Below are 16,791 nucleotides of genomic sequence, written 5' to 3'. Positions count from 1 at the left end.
ATACACAGACTTCACAAAAGCCTGATCTGGCGATCTGAATGACTCATCTGTGTTCATAGAACATTCTTGATAAGTTGGAAAACAGATTGTAGAGAACAGATTATAGATCAGAGATCTATGGAGATCAGAAAGTAGCTTGAGATTAGAATTAAAGCAGAGAGATTGAAATTCATTAATAGATAGACATTTAACTTTAATAACCTGATGAGTTGACCTTCTCTAGAGAATTTTTATTTTTAGTGTAACTTTTTACAAATATATATTACAAAAGTTCCCATCATGGCTCAGTGGTAACAAACCCAGCTAGTATCCATGAGGACATGGGTTTGATCCCTGGCCTCGCTCAGTGTGTTAAGGATCCGGTGTTGCTGTGAGCTGTGGTGTAGGTTGCAGACATGGTTTGGATCTGGCGTTGCTGTGGCTGTGGTGTAGGCCAGCAGCTGTAGCTCCAATTCAACCCCTAGCCTGGGAACTTCCATATGCCTTGGATGCAGCCCTAAAAAGACACCAAAAAATATGTATATATAACAGAATTTTAAGACCTGGGATGCATTTATTCATATGATCATATAGTTTCCTCTTATTAATATGCTAACTTGCATTAATACATTTTCTAATGTGAAAGCAACTTTTCATTGTTAAAGTTCACTATTAGAACTTGATTAGTCAATGATGAGTAGGTTTGTCTGTATTTGTGTGAATTTAAAATTGATCAAATAAATTTGCTTTTGTGGGGTTTTGATTTTACCCTAATTGAAATTATTTTATAATTTATAAAAAAATTTTAAGGTTTTTATATACCCCTTCACTCATTTTTTCCATCCCTCCCAAGCCCTGACCTCTGACCTTGGTGGTTTTTGTTTTGTTTTGCTGTTTTCCTTAGATTCCACATATAATAGAAATCATATGGTGTCTGTCTTTCTCTGATTTATTTCAATATCATAATGCCCTTGAGGTCCATACATGTCGCAAAGGGCAAGATTTCATTCTTTTTATTCACTGAATAATATTACATTGTGTATATATACTGCCGTTTCTTTTTTTATAGCATTTTTAATTGCTCAATTACTTTTATAGTTGCACAATGATATCCCAACCAAATTTTATAGCATTTCCTTCCCAAACCCCCAGCACATCCTCCCATCCCCCAACCTGTCTCATTTGGAAACCAAAGTTTTTCTGTCTGTGAGTCAGTATCTGTTCTGCAAAGAAGTTCATGTCCTTTTTTTAGATTCCACATGTAAGTGATAGCATTTATGTTGGTGTCTCAATGTCTGACTGACTTCACTTAGCATGATAATTTCTAGGTCAATCCACGTTGCTATAAATGCCATTATTTCTTTCCTTTTAGTGGCCAAATGATATTCCATTGTGTATATGTACCACATCTTCTTGATCTACTCCTCTGTTGATGGCCGTTTAGGTTGTTTCCATGTTTTGGCTATTGTATATAGTACTGCAATGAACGTTATAGTACATGTATCTTATCGAGTCATGGTTTTCTCTGGACAGATGCCCAGGAGTGGGATTGCTGGAGCAAATGGTAATTCTACTTTTAGTTTTCTGAGGAATCTCCAGACTGTTTTTCATAGTGGTTGCACCAATTTACATTCCCACCAGCAGTGAAAGAGGGTTTCCTTTTCTCCACACCCTCGCCAGCACTTATTGTTTGTAGACTTTTTTGATAATGGCCATTCTGGCCAGTGTAAGGTGGTACCTCATAGTGGGTTTGGTTTGCATTTCTCTAATAATGAGTGATGTTGAACATCTTTTCCTCTGTTTTCTGGCCATCTGTATGTTTTCTTTGGAGAATTGTCTGTTTAGATCCTCTGCCCATTTTTTGATGGGGTTGTTTGTGGGGTTTTTTTTGGGGGGGGGTGGTATTGAGCAGCAGAAGGTGTTTATAAATTTTGGAGATTAATCCCTTGTCAGTCGCTTCATTTGCAAATATTTTCTCCCATTCTGTGGGTTGTCTTTTCGTTTTGTTTAGTGTTTCCTTTGCTGTGCAGGAACTTTTAAGTTGAATGAAGTCCCATTTGTTTATTTTTGTTTTTATTGTCATTACTCTAGAAGGTGGATCTGAGAAGATGTTGCTGTGGTTTATGTCAGAGAATGTTTGGCCTGTGTTTTCCTCTAAGAGTTTTATAGTGTCTGGTCTTATATTTAGGTCTTTAATCCATTTGGAGTTTATTTTTGTATATGGTGTTAGGAAGTGTTCTAATTTCATTCTTTTCCATGTGGCTATCCAGTTTTCTCAGCCCCACTTATTAAAGGGACTGTCTTTTCTCCATTGTATATTCTTGCCTCCTTTGTCATAGATGAGTTGGCTATAGGTACGTGGGTATAATTCTGGGCTTTCTATCCTGTTCCACTGATCTATATTTCTGTCTTTGCGCCAGTACCATACAGTTTTGATTATTGTTGCTTTGTAGTATAGTCTGAAGTCTGGGAGCCTGATTGCTCCAGCTCCATTTTTCTTTTTCAGGATGTCTTTGGCTATTCTGGGTCTTCTGTTCTTCCAAACAAACTTTTAAGTGTTTTGTTTTAGTTCTGTGAAAAATGTCCTTGGCAATTTGATAGGGATTGCATTGATCTGTAGATTGCCTTGGGCAGTATAGTCATTTTGACAATATTGATTCTTCCAATCCAAGAGCATGGTATGTCTTTCCATCTGTTTGTGTCATTTTTGATTTCTTTCATCAGCATCTCATAGTTTTCAGAGTACAAATCTTTTGTCTCTTTAGGTAGGTTTATTCCTAAGTATTTTTGATGTGATGGTAAATGGGACTTTTTCCCTAATTTCTTTTTCTGATCCTTTGTTGTTAATATATAGAAATGCAGTCGATTTCTGTGTATTGATTTTGTATCCTGCAACTTTGCCAAATTCATGGATGAGCTCTAACAGTTTTCTGGTAGTGTCTTTAGGATTTTCTTAGTATCGTGTCTTCTGCAAATAGTGATTGTTTTACTTCTTCCTTTCCAATTTTGATTCCTTTTATTTCTTTTTATTCTCTGATTGCCATGGCTAGGACTTCCAAATCTATGTTGAATAATAGTGGTGAGAGCAGACATCCTTGTCTTGTTCCTGATCTCAGCAGGAATTCTTTCAGCTTTTCACCATTGAAAATGATGATAGCTCTGGGTTTGTCATATAGGGCCTTTATTATGTTGAGGTAGGTTCCCTCTATGCCCATTTTCTGAAGGGTTTTTATCAGAAATGGATGTTAGATTTTGTCAAAGGCTTCTTCTGCATCTATTGAGAGGATCATATGATTTTTATTCTTCAGTTTGTTAATGTGGTGTATCACACTGATGGATTTGTGGATATTGAGGAATCCTTGCATCCCTGGGATAAATCCCACTTGATCATGATGTACAGTCCTTTTAATGTATTGTTGGATTTGGTTTGCTAGAATTTTGTTGAGGATTTTTGCGTCTGTGTTCATCAGTGAAATTGGCCTGTAAATTGTGTGTGTATGTGTGGTATCTTTGTCTGGTTTTGGTATCAGCATGATGGTGGCCTCATAGAATGAGTTTGGGAGTGTTCCTTCCTCTGCAATTTTTTGGAATAGTTTCAGAAGGATAGGTGTTAGTTCTTCTCTAAATGTTTGATAGAATTCTCCTGTGAAGCCATCTGGTCCTGGACTTTTGTTTAGTGTAAGTTTTTTAATCACAGTTTCAGTTTCGGTTCTTGTGATTGGCCCATGCATCTTTTCTGTTTCGCCTTGGTTTAGTTTTGGAAGATTGTACTTTTCTCAGAATTTGTCCATTTCTTCTAGGTTTCCCATTTTATTGGCATATAGTTGCATGTAGTAGTCTCTTATGACCCTTTGTATTTCGGTGATATCTATTGTAACTTCTCCTTTTTCATTTCTGATTTTATTGATTTGAGTCCTCTTTTTTTTTTTTTTTTTTTTCTTGATAAGTCTGGCTAGGGGTATATCAATTTTGTTGATCTTTTCAAAGAACCAGCTTTTTGTTTCATTGATCTTTTCTCTGGTTGTCTTCATTTATATTTCATTGATTTCTGCTCTGATTTTTATGGTTTCTTTCCTTCTGCTAACTTTAAGTCTTGTCTGTTCTTCTCTCTCTAGCTGCTTTAGGTGTAAAGTCAGGTTGTTTATTTGAGTGTTTTCTTGTTTCCTCAGGTAGGCTTGTATTGCTATAAACTCTCTTAGAACTGCTTTTGCTGCATCCCATAGGTTTTGGAGTGTTGTATCTTTGTTGTCATTTGCTTCTAGGTATTTTTTAATTTCCTCTTTGATTTCTCCAGTGCTGCATATGTTGTTTAGTCTCCACGTGTTTGTGTTTTTTGCAGTTTTTTTCTTATTGTTGATTTCCAGTCATATAGCATTGTGGTCAGAAAAGAGACTTGATTTGTGGCCCAGAATGTGATGAATCATAGAGAATGTTCCGTGTGTACTTGAGAAGAATGTGTATTCTGCTACTTTGGTTTTTGTTTGTTTGTTTACTTTTTAGGGCCGCACCCATGGCATATGGAGTTTCCCAGGCTAGGAATTGAATTGGACCTGCAGCTGCTGACCTACAGCACAGCCACAGAAATATGGGACCAAGCTGCATCTGTGACCTACACCACAGCTCATGGCAAAGCTGGATCATTAACCCACTGAGTGAAGCCAGGGATCAAACCCACATCCTCATGTATCCTAGTCAGGTTTGTTAACCACTGAGCCACAAAGGGAACTCCTGTTCTCCTGGTTTTGAATGGAATGTCCTATGAATATCTATAAAGCCATCTTGTCTAATGCCTCACTGAGGGCCAGTGTTTCCTTGTTGATTTTCTTTTTGTATGATCTGTCCATTGCTGTAAGTGGGGTGTTAAAGTCCCCCGCTGTTATTGTGTTGTCAGTTTCTCCTTTTAAGGTTGTTAGTAGTTGTCTTATGTATTGAGGTGATCCTATGTTGGGTGTATATACATTTACAATTGTTACATCTTCTTGGATTGATCCTTTGATCATTATGTAATGTCTTTGTCTCTTAAAATGTTCTTTATTTTAAGGTCTGTTTTGTCTGGTATGAGTTTCACTACTCCAGCTTTCTTTTGATTCCTGTTTGCATGGAGTATTTTCTTCTATCCTGTCACTTTCAACTTGTATGTGTCCCTGAAAGTGAAGTGGGTCTCTTGAAGACAGCATATATATGGATCTTGTTTTTGTATCCATTCAGTCAGTTATGTCTTTTGGTTGGGGCATTTAGTCCATTTACATTTAAGGTAATTATTGATTTGTATGTTCTTATTGCCATTTTATTAACTATTTTGGATTTGTTTTTGTTACTCTTTTTTCTTCTCTTGTTCTCTTGTGATTTGATGACTATCTTTAATGTTGTATTTGAGTTTATTTTTCTTATTTGTTTGTGTATCAATTGTAGATTTTTGGTTTGCAGTTGCCCTGAAGTTCTTTTTTTTTGTTTTTTTGTTTTTGTTTTTGTTTTTTGTTTTTGTTTTTGTTTTTTTTTTTTTTGTCTTTTTTGTCTTTTTGTCTGTTGTTGTTGTTGTTGCTGTTATTGCTATTTCTTGGGCCGCTCCCGCGGCATATGGAGGTTCCCAGGCTAGGGGTTGAATCGGAGCTGTAGCCACCGGCCTACGCCAGAGCCACAGCAACGCGGGATCCGAGCCGCGTCTGCAACCTACACCACAGCTCACAGCAACGCCGGATCGTTAACCCACTGAGCAAGGGCAGGGACCGAACCCGCAACCTCATGGTTCCTAGTCCCTAGTCGGATTCGTTAACCACTGCGCCACGACGGGAACTCCGCCCTGAAGTTCTGATAAAGGAGTCTATATATATACAAGATTGTTTTAAGTTGCTGGTCTCTTAATTGCAAGTGCATCTCCAGTGTCCTGTATTTGTACCCTCCTCTTCTCACAGTTTCTGATTTTGGTAGCATATTTATGCATGGATGATTCCTGCCTTTACTGTATGTATGCTTTTACTGTTGAGCCTTGTCATTTGTGATACTGTTTCCAGTTGTGGCCTTTTCTGCCTAGAGAAATTCCTTTAGTATTTGTTGTAAAGCTGGTCTAGTCTTGCTGAATTCTGTTTATCTTTTGCTTATCTTTAAAGCTTTTGATTTCTCCTTCAAATCTGAATGAGAACCTTGCTGGATAAAGTAATCTTGGTTTGAGGTTTTTTTCCTTTCATCACGCTAAGTGTATCGTGCCACTCCCTTCTGGCCTGCAGTTTCTGCTGGAAAATATGCCAAACCCTTTTTGGGGTTCCCTTGTATGTTATTTGTTTCTTTTCCCTAGCTTCTGTATTTTCTCTGTGTCTTTACTTTTGGTCAGTTTGATTAATATGTGTCTTGGGGTATTCCTCCTTTGGTTTATTTTATATGGTACTCGTTGTGTTTCCTGGATTTGAGTGAGTGGATCCTTTCCCATGTTAGGGAAGTTTATGGCTAATATCTCTTTGAATAATTTTTCTGTCCCTTTCTCTCTATCTTCTCCTTCTGCCACCCCCTATAATACGGATGTTGGTGCATTTAACGTTGTCCCAGAGTTTTCTTAGACTGTCCTCATTTCTTTTCAACCTTTTTTCTCTTTTCTGTTCTGCATCAGTGATTTCCACTAGTCTGTCCTCCACCTCGCTTATTCATTCTTCTGCTTCCTATATTCTGCTGTTGGTTGCTTCTAAGGAATTTTTTATTTTAGTTATTGTATCTTGCATCTCTGCTTGCTTAAGTTTTACAAGTTTCTGCTTGTATTTCTTTGTTGAGTGTTTCCTGTAAATTACCCATCTTTGCCTCTAGTCTATTTCCAAAGTCTTACATCATCTTCAGTATTGTCAACCTAAAGTCTTTTTCCTGGAGGCTGATAATCTCCAGATCACTTAGCTGTTTTTCTGGGATTTTTTTCTTGCTCCCTTTTCTGAGTTATAGTTCCCTGCCTTTTCATTTTTATAGGTTTTTGGTGTGGTTTCCTTTTTGCAGACAATAGAGTTGTAGCCTCTCTTACTTCTGATGTCTGCCCCCCTTGTGGCTGAAGTTGATATGGGGGCTTGCTGTAAGCTTCCTGATGGGAGGGACTGGTACTTGCCACTGGTAGGTAGGGTTGATTCTTATCCCTCCGGTGGTTGGGGCTTTGTCTCTGGGTGAGATTAGAGGCAGCTGTGTGCCTGGGGGGGGGTCTTTAGGCAGCCTATTTACTGATGTGTGGGACTGTGGTCCCACCTGGATTGTTGTTTGGCCTGGGGCTTTTCACCGCTGATGGGTGGGGCCAGACTTTCCCAAAATGGCCACCTCCAGAGGAACACATGCTGATGAATATTCCCAAGAGCTTTGATTCCAATTTCCTTCCCCCACAATAAGCCACAGTCACTCCATTTTCCCAGGAGATCCTCCAAGAACTGTAGTCAAGTCCGACCCAGATTCCCATGGAGCCTCGCTTTGCCCCAGGACCCAGCGCACACAAAAGCTTGCATGTGCCTTTCAAGAGTGGGGTCTCCGTTTCCCCCAGTCCTTTGGAGTTTCTGCACACAAGCCCCACTGGCTTTCAATACCAGATGCTCTGGGGGCTCTTTCTCCCAATGCCAGATCCCCAGGCATGGAGCCCTAACGTGGGGCTCAGAACTCTCATTCCTGTAGGTGAGTCTTTGTGATACAGTTGCTTTCCAGTCTGTGGGCTTCCTACCCAGTAGGTTTGAGGTTGCTTATATCACGTAATCACCCCTCCTGCCTCTTGATGTGGCCTCCTTTTTTGTCTTCTGGAGTAGGATATCTTTTTGCAAGTTTCCAGTCTATTTGGCTGAAAGTTGTTCAGCATTTGGTTGTTAAGTTTTTGTTTTTATGAGAGAAGGTGAGCTCCAGTCCTTCTATTCTGCCATCTTAACCCCCCAACTCTATATCACCATTTCTTATCCATTCATTCTCAATGGGCAATTAGATTGTTTCCATATCTTGGCTATTGTGAATAATGCTGCTGTGAATAAGAGGATGCAGATACCTTTCTAAGTTAGTATTTTCATTTTCTTCAGATGAATACCCAGAAATTGAATTGCTGGATCATATGGTAGTTCTATTTTTAATTTTTTAAGGAATTTCATTACTGTTTTCCATTGTGGCTGTACCAGTTTACAGTCTCACCAACAGTGCACAAAGGTTTTCTTTTCTCCACATTCTTGGCAACACTTGTTATTTCTTATATTTTTGATAATAGCCATTCTAACTGGTATGAAATTATATCTCATTGTAGTGTTTGATTTGCATTTCCCTAATGATTAATGATCTTGAACATCTTTTCATGGATGTGTTGGCCCTGTATGGCTTCTTTGGAAAAATGTCTATTCAGAGCTTCAGCTCATTTTTAAATAAGATTTTTATTTGTTTGTTTGCTGTTAAGTTGTATGGGTTCTTTTTGTATTTTGGGTATGAATCCCTTATCAGATATATGATTTGCAGATATTTTCTTCCATTCATTTTGTTAGTGGTTTCCTTTGCTGTGCAGAAGCTTTTTAGTTTGATGTAGTCCCATTTGGTTTGGGGTTTTTGTTTTGTTTTTTGGTCACACCAGAAACCAAACCTATGCCACAGCAGCAGCCCAAACTGCGAATCCTTGACCTCCTGCACCACTTGTTTATTTTTGCTTTTGGTATCAGACTCAGAAAGTCATCACCAAGACCTGTGTCAAGGAACATACTGCCTTTGTTTGCTTCTTAGGAATTTTAGAGTTTCAGGTCTTTTGTTCAAGCCTTTAATCCATTTCAAGTTAATTTTTGTATATGGTGTAACGTAGCAGTCCGTTTTCATTCCTTTACATGTAACTGTCCAGTTTTCCCAGCACCATTTATTGAAGAGACTGTCCTTCCCCATTGTATATGCTTGGCTCTTTTGCCGTAAATTAATTGACCATACGTGTGGGGGTTGTTTGTTTTGTTTTGTTTGCTTTTTAGGGCCACACCCATGGCATGTGGAGGTTCCCAGGCTAGGGGTCCAATCGGAGCTCCAGCTGCTCCAGCTGCTGGCCACACGGGATCCAAGCCACATCTGTGACCTGCACCACAGCTCACAGCAATACTTGATCCTTAACCTGCTGAGCAAGGCCAGAGATCAAACCCAAAACCTCATGGTTCCTAGTTGGATTCGTTTCTGCTGCATCATGACAGGAACTCCATGTGTGGGCGTATTTCTGGGATCTCTATTCTTTTCTATTTCATGAATCAGTGTGTTTGTTTTTGTGCCAATACCATGCTCTTTTAGTTACTATAGCTTTGAATTTAGTTTGAAATCAGGGGAGTGTAATGCCTCCAGCTTTATTCTTCTTTCTCAAGATTACTTTGCCCACTTGGGCTTGAAATAACCTTTAACTGGATTTATTATGCAGTTTGACTTCCAGCATCTAGTACCCCTTCCTGTATGGAGGAATTCCCTAGTTTTATAATCTCGTTGAATGACAGTCCCCCATGTCCCTCACATCATTCTCTGACAGCCAAGGCATGTGACCTACACTTGGCTCATTGGATGCCTCTGACCAAAACTTTAAGTCTAGATTGGGGCATGGTGTGGAGTCCTGATCCAGATTTAAAGTTTTGGTCAGAGGCATCCAGTGAGCCAAGTGTAGGTCACATGCCTGCTCTGTAGCTCAGGGAATTATATCTAGTCACATGATGCAACATGAGGAGGAGCATGATGGGGGATAATGTGAGGAAAAACAACGTGTGTATGTGTATATATGTGTATGTATGTCAGAGTGAGTGGGTCACTTTGCTGTAGAGCAGAAATTGACAGGACATTGTAAATCAGCTATAATAGAAAAAATAAAAATCTTTTAAAAAATCTGGATCAGGGCAAAGAAAGGAGAATGTCTAGGATTTGTTGGCTGCTATTATAGCATGTCTTAGCAGAGCTGCCTTTTTTTTTTTCTTTTAGGGCCTCATCTGAGGTATGTGGAAGTTCCCAGGTTAGGGGTTGAATCAGAGCTACAGCTGCCTGCATACGCCACAACCACAGCAACTCAGGATCTGAGCCACATCTACAACCTACAATGCAGCTCACTGCAATGCCGGATCCTTAACCCTCTGATCAAGGCCATGGGTAGAACCCACATCCTCAGGAATACTAGTCAGGTTCTTAACTTGCTGAGCCACAGTGGGAACTCCCAGCAGAGCTGCCTTGAATCCTGCCTGTTTTCTAAGCCTGTATTTCAGGCTTCCCTCACATTGATTGTATGAGCCCCACAGTAGCTTTCCAGTAAATAGGCCCTTTTAATTTTTTGTTTTTAAGAGAAATAGTCTTTTTGCTTGCATCCAAAGATCCTAACTAATACAATAAAGACATTACAATCCATGGACCTCCCTTCTGGGTAGTACTAGGTAAATGTGGACATATTTTTGTGTTTTGATTGCCATCACCACCACCCATTTTATTTTTTGCTTATTCTCTTAAAATATCCTTTCTCCAGATGTGTTATGTCCTTTTTTTTTTTTTTTTTTTTTTTTTTTTTGCCTTTTCTGGGGCCATTCCTGCAGCATATGGAGATTCCCAGGCTAGGGGTCTAATCAGAGCTGTTGCTACTGGCCTACGCCAGAGCTACAGCAACTTGGGATCCGAGCCATGTCTGCAATCTACACCACAGCTCACAGCAACGCCGGATCCTTAATCCACTGAGCAAGGCCAGGGATCAAACCCGCAACCCCCTGGTTCCTAGTCGGATTCTTTAACCACTGAGCCATGACGAGAACTCTCCAGATGTGTTATGTCTTAAAAGGAATCTGATCTGCTGAACATCTGGCATATAATAGATACCATAAAAATTAGATTCAGGGAGTTCCTGTTATATCTCAGTGGGTTACAGACCCAACTAGTATCCATGAGGATGCAAATTCGATCCCTGGCCTCAGTGACTTAAGGATCCGGCTTTGCTGTGAGTTGTGGTGTAGGTCATAGTTGTGGCTCAGATCCAAAGTTGCTGTGGCGTAGGCCAGCAGCTGCAGCTACAGTTCAACCCCTTCCATATGCCACAGATTCAACCCTGAAAAGCCAAAAAAAAAAAAAAAAAAAAAATTAGATTCAGCTTATGCCTGCCTTTTTTTAGTTTCTTTATTTATACTCATCAAGTGCTCTGTTTCATCCAGAATATAATAAGGTATTTGGAAAGCACCCTCTCCTCCAGCTCATTTACAGATCTTCTCCTGTAGTGACAATATTTTTAATTTGGTTCCTAAGCTTAAGAGTACTAATTTTGGAGTTCCCATGGTGGCGCAGCGGAAACGAATCTGATTAGGAACCAGGAGGTTGAGGGTTCGATCCCTGGCCTCACTCAGTGGATCAAGGATCCGGCCTTGCCATGAACTGCGTTGTAGGTTACAGATGCAGCTTGGATCCGATGTTGTTATGGCTGTGGTGAAGGCTGGCAGCTGTAGCTCTGATTGGACCCCTAGCCTGAGAACCTCCATATGCCTAAAAAGCCAAAAAAAAAAGTGGTAATTGTTTAGGGTCCCAGCTTGTACTTTGGATGAAGAACCCTGCTAACAGTATTTTCCTTCCTTTGAAGTTTTTATTTAGTCAGAAACCCAAGAATGAAGAAAGATATTTGGAGATATTATCTTTCTTAACACTGTCAAATGTGGTGTGCAGACCCTTCTGACAGTTCTGCTTTTGCAGGGCTGAAAGCACACAGGGATCAGCACATGTCATCTTTGCTCTACAAAATAATGCTCAACTCTGCCTTTGAGTTCCCTGAGTTCCTGGCCATCTATGTGAATTTCTGTGTTGTTAGAATAAGCTACGAAAAGAGAGCCTTATCTTACTATCTTCAAATTTCGCTGTTACCTGCTATAGCCTACTGCCCTCACCCTGCAAATAAGACTTGTCCCCCATAGTGCGCTCTGCTGGTATCGTATGTTTCCTTCATGACACAGACTGCAGTTGTAGCTAAATAAATGTGAAGTTACTTATCTTACAGAAAAATAATAGCTCATATTTGTTGGGCCCTTATTTGCCAGTCTCTTATGAGCTTTACATACATTATCATGTTAATCCATAAATCTTTTAAAGCCTCAGTTTTTAGATGAGGAAACCAAGGCTCCGAAAGATCTGGAACTTGTCCCAAATCATGCAGTTAATAAGCCATAGATCTATAATTTGAATTTATAATGGTAAGCCACTGAATATGTTGGTTAGTTTCATTTTAATAGAAGTTACTGTTCCATGCAAAAACAAGAACCATAGAAAAGTTAGGTTTTGTCTTTTAAACATCAAGAATGTGGTCGATGATTAGCCAGATGGTCAGGTATTTTTCTCTATATCTCTTTGAGATTTAGATAAAACTGACCCTCTTCTCAAAAGTAAAGCTGCTGCCTATTAAATAACCTAATGTGTGAGGGAAGGAAATTTGTAATGAAATGTAATTTGTTCACTTAGAATAATGTTGTGAGAAATGATGTTATTCTCTGATCTCTTTCAGAGAAGGAGAGAAGAGAGCAGTAGACTAAAGGAGGAGGGAAATGAGCAGTTTAAGAAAGGAGGTAAGATACCTTTTTCAACACTGATGCTGGGCATCTTGACTCATTCTTTTGTAGTCTGTGAAGAACATTTGGAAACAACTAGCAAACCTAAACTGCTAACAATACTGTGTTGCTTCACAACACCTTGGAATTTTGTTTTTTACCAGGTCCAAATTATTCACAGCTGACAGTGACCAGTTAACATGTGGCTCTAGGCCCAAGCATAGTTTTACTTTTCTATAATCCACTGTCTGTATAAACCCATTTAAATTAGGAGGAAAAACTCCTCAGCTATTGCCTTGGAAAAAATCTAACCTGAAAGGTTAAAAGGCTGCTTACTGCTGTGAAAACTGGCCCAGTGGGTCCTGCGATGGCTTGTACTTAGCTCTTTCCTTTGCCTTTTTCTGTGGATGCCTTAAGTAGAGAGGTGTTCTTCATGTCCTCTGCATTTCCTGTATTTGCTTAGGAACAAGTGGGGTTTATTCTTATAAAAAGTTGGGGGAACTTTTTGATCTTGAGATAGCGTTGTTTTACATCTCAAAGTGTGACTGCTTTAAAAATCTGGAGTAGTAACATTTTCTCCTAGTTACTTTTAGGGTAAAAAATATTTTTTTTTCTTACATCCTCATTTAGCAGCCATCACCTTTTTTTTTTTCCCCTAGGAGAACTAATGTTTCCAATTTTGAAAGTGTATTGTATATATTGTATCTATGTGTGTTTTAGTATTAAATATTTCAAACCTCAAAAAAAAAAAAAAAAATGGAGTTCCCGTCGTGGCTAATGAGACCAATTTGTACGCATGAGGACGCAGGTTCAATCCCTGGCCTCACTCAGTGGGTTAAGGATCCAGCATTGCCATGAGCTGTGGTGTAGGTTGCAGACACAGTTCGGATCCTGCCTTGCTGTGGCTGTGGTATAGGCTGGCAGCTGTGGCTCTGATTCAACCCCTAGCCGGGGAACCTCCATATGCTGTGGATACAACCCTAAAAATACACACACACACAAAAATTCTATGTATATATTTGAATTAAAGACATTATGCTTTCATGGAGTCAACCTGCCTAAAATTGGTCCCATGAAATGTTTGGAGAGATGTTTTATGGAGCTAAAAGCAACAATGTGAAGATCAGTAGTTGACTGATTTATAAAAGAAAATGGTGATTAATTTATACATTCATTGCCCCCCACAGAATTATGGTCAGGGCACTAAAAGAAAATGGCCTACTCAGCTCCTTTCTGGGTATTTTTTTTCATCTCAGTCTGTTAATCCCAGACTTTAGTTCCCTAATTCCCTTTCAAAACTCCTTTCTAATTTGATAAGCCAAATGAAGGTTGAACATGCAGAGACCTTTGTCCCAAGAATGGAAAGCCATGCATTCTGAAATCCTTTGGAATACAATGATATCAGAAATAAAATCATAATGACCTCTTATATTTTACCTTATCCTCAGATTATATAGAAGCCGAAAGTTCTTATACTCGAGCCCTTCAGATGTGTCCATCCTGCTTCCAGAAAGACAGGTCTATTCTGTTTTCAAATAGAGCTGCTGCGAGGATGAAACAGGTAAGTATCTTTGACGTTTTCATTTTAAGCACGTGAACTTAACGGTATTTTGGTAGAACAGCTTCTCTTCAGAAACAAGCATAGGGACTTTAAAGTTGCTGCCTCTCTTTTCCTGCACGTATATTTCCCTGATGTAAAGAATGGAAAAATATTTTTAAAAACTTAAGTCATATTACTGGTCACATTCCTCATTAAAGTGGTCAAGTTGGGAGTTCCTGTTGTGGTGCAATGGTGAACAAATCCGACTGGGAACCATGAGGTTGCAGGTTCGGTCCCTGGCCTTGCTCAGTGGCTTAAGGATCTGGCGTTGCCGTGAGCTGTGGTGCAGGTTGCAGACATGGCTCGGATCCCGTGTTGCTGTGGCTGTGGCATAGGCCAGCGGCTATGGCTCCAATTCGATCCCTAGCCTGGGAACCTCCATATGCCGCGGGAGCGGCCCAAGAAATGGCAAAAAGACAAAAAAATAAATAAAAATAAAGTGGTCAAGTGAATGCTTTCGTGGAAGGAAGGCTTACAGTCTCCACCAAACTAGGGCAGGTTAATCAAACAAGGGGCCAAGTAGTACGTGTCCTAGAACAGCAACAGCAGCTTATTTTAGCCTCTGGAATGCTAAGTAAAGACTCAAAGGCAACACTGATTAAAACTCTGGACATCAAGGTGCTTATTCCTGAGCTTCTGATTTTCTGTTCAAAGTGGGGACACAGAAACATCTGAGAGTTGAGATGAGAGGTACCCTTAAATGCAAAATAGGTGTCAGGGGAAGTTCAAAAGTATTTTGTATTTCCAAATGATTGAGAACCTGATATAGCAGGATGTAGAGGAGACAAGAGTGCAGTTATATTTGGTACCGTGTTGGTATTAAAAGTTAGATTTGTGATTTGTTTGATATTTATATTTAGTCAGTATAGTAAATCTCACCTGATTATAGTAAATAATGAGAGCCTGACAAAAACCAATTTCACTTGTTTAACTGTGACTACTTGTATTCAAAGCAGAGGGGGCAGATTTTTGTTTTTGTTTTCTTTTTAGGGCTACACCTGCAACATACGGAAGTTCCTAGCCCGGGGCTCAAATCAGAGCGGCAGCTGCCAGCCTACACCACAGCCATAGCCATGCCAGATCCGAGCTACATCTGCAACCTACGCCACAGCTTGTGGCAACATTGGATCCTTAACCCACTAAGTGAGGCTAAGGAGCAAACCCTCATCCTCACAGACACAATGTCAGGTTCTTAACCCACTGAGCCAAAACAGAAACTCCAGAGAGCAGGTTTTGTTTTGTTTTGTTTTTTTAACACTTCATTAAGCAACCATGAAGCAGACCTAAGATGAGGTGAAGTAGTTTTCTGTTTGTTTAGATCAGGTATCAACGTCACTTTCTTTTTCGATGTTGCGTAAGATTCTCTAGTGCTTCTGCCAAAGTTACTTTGGTTTTTTGTGGGGGGGTTTTGTTTTGTTTTAATTGAGGTGTAGTTGATTTACAGTTACAAGTGTTGTATTAGGTGATTCGGTTGTGAATATAGATATGAATAAGAATATATACATTCTCGTTGCAGATTCTTTTACATTATAGGTTATTACAAGATATCGAGTATAGTTGCCTATGCTGTGCAGTGGGTCCTACCAAAGTCACTTTGGATGACAGGTTTTTTTTAAGGTGGGAGGTGGGGGGGTGAATATTTGGACATGCAAAAAGTTTTTTTCTAACCCAGATTTGTATGTTTATTATTGGATTCAGTGTCAAAGGTGAAGTATTTTTTAGAGTGATTCATATGGCATGGGAGAAGGAGTAAATCTAGAGTATACAAACATATTTTGTATTAGGGGAAATAAAACAACTGATTTAAGTTTGTTTAAAGCAATATTCATTGAGTTTTTCTGTTGTGGCTCAGTGGAAAAGAACACAACTAGTAACCATGAGGATGTGGGTTCGCTCCCTGGCCTCACTCAGTGGGTTAAGGATCAAGCATTGCCGTGAGCTGTGGTGTATATTGCAGATGAGGCTTGGATCTGGCATTGCTGTTGTTGTGGTGTGGGCCGGCTGCTGCAGCTCCGATTCAACCCCTAGCCTCGGAACTTCCATATGCTGCAAGTGTAGCCCTGAAAAAAAAAAAGAAATTTTCATTAATATATCCTACCATCGATGAGAATTCACAGCTAACAGTTTTTACACTTAGCTGGAAAATTCTGATCTTTTGCTTTTGCCTCTCAGAGGCATCTTGCCATGTTCTTAGGCTGGAAATTGTCATTGTGAAGTGAGATCAATGATGCTTTCAGTGTCAGAGAAAATGCACCATACCCATTTGACCCCTGAATTTGAGATTCTTTGTTCACACAGTTGCTAAGTTATTGGACTGGTATAATCAACTTGTTTTTGAGTTAGGAAAATGTATGGCCTTGCTAGTCTTTTGTGTGTCACATCTGAGGAGGACTCAAAAGAGAATTGCTCTGTGACTGTTTCTTATACAAAGGGTAGGTCTGTTAGTGGGGGTTTTTTGTTTGGTTTGTTCTTCTAACTTGTGTTCTTAATATTTTAAGAACATTCTAAAGTTACGGACTTGGGAGTTCCCTTGTGGCACAGCAGGTTAAGATCCAGTGTTGCACAGCTGTACCACAGGTTCAGTTCCTGGCCCAGGATCTCCCACATCCCGTAGGGGTGGCCAAAATATAAAAAAAAAAAATAAAGTTACAATTTTGGAAACTTTCAGGATTATGTGCTAAAATGATTTAAGGAGCATAGTCTGAATTGAAGGAAATGATGGGTTAA

General features: G+C 39.6%; 1 protein-coding gene across 10 annotated transcripts in view; it reads left to right on the top strand.

The window, feature by feature from the left end:
- Positions 1–16,791, top strand: part of TTC1 (tetratricopeptide repeat domain 1) — a 56,854-nt gene that overhangs the window by 19,496 nt on the left and 20,567 nt on the right. For 9 of the 10 annotated variants that reach the window (XR_014830939.1, XR_014830938.1, XR_014830934.1 and 6 more), the window contains exons 3-4: positions 12,422–12,482; positions 13,913–14,025. Coding sequence is in view for 3 of the 10 variants with exons in the window: in XM_005672575.4 (XP_005672632.1) it covers positions 12,422–12,482; positions 13,913–14,025 (174 nt within the window). In the remaining 7 variants the exon portion in view is untranslated. Of the gene's footprint in view, positions 1–12,421; positions 12,483–13,912; positions 16,052–16,791 lie in introns of all 10 variants that reach the window. The other variant, XR_014830940.1, reaches the window with a different exon arrangement.

Source organism: Sus scrofa, chromosome 16 (assembly GCF_054392235.1).
Source record: "Sus scrofa isolate SSC_HxYL_T2T_F1_AM1 chromosome 16, Sscrofa_HxYL_maternal_Yorkshire_Landrace_v2.0, whole genome shotgun sequence".
Classification (NCBI taxonomy): domain Eukaryota; kingdom Metazoa; phylum Chordata; class Mammalia; order Artiodactyla; family Suidae; genus Sus; species Sus scrofa.
Note: the sequence above shows the minus strand (reverse complement) of the source record. Positions and strands in the feature narration are given on the sequence as shown.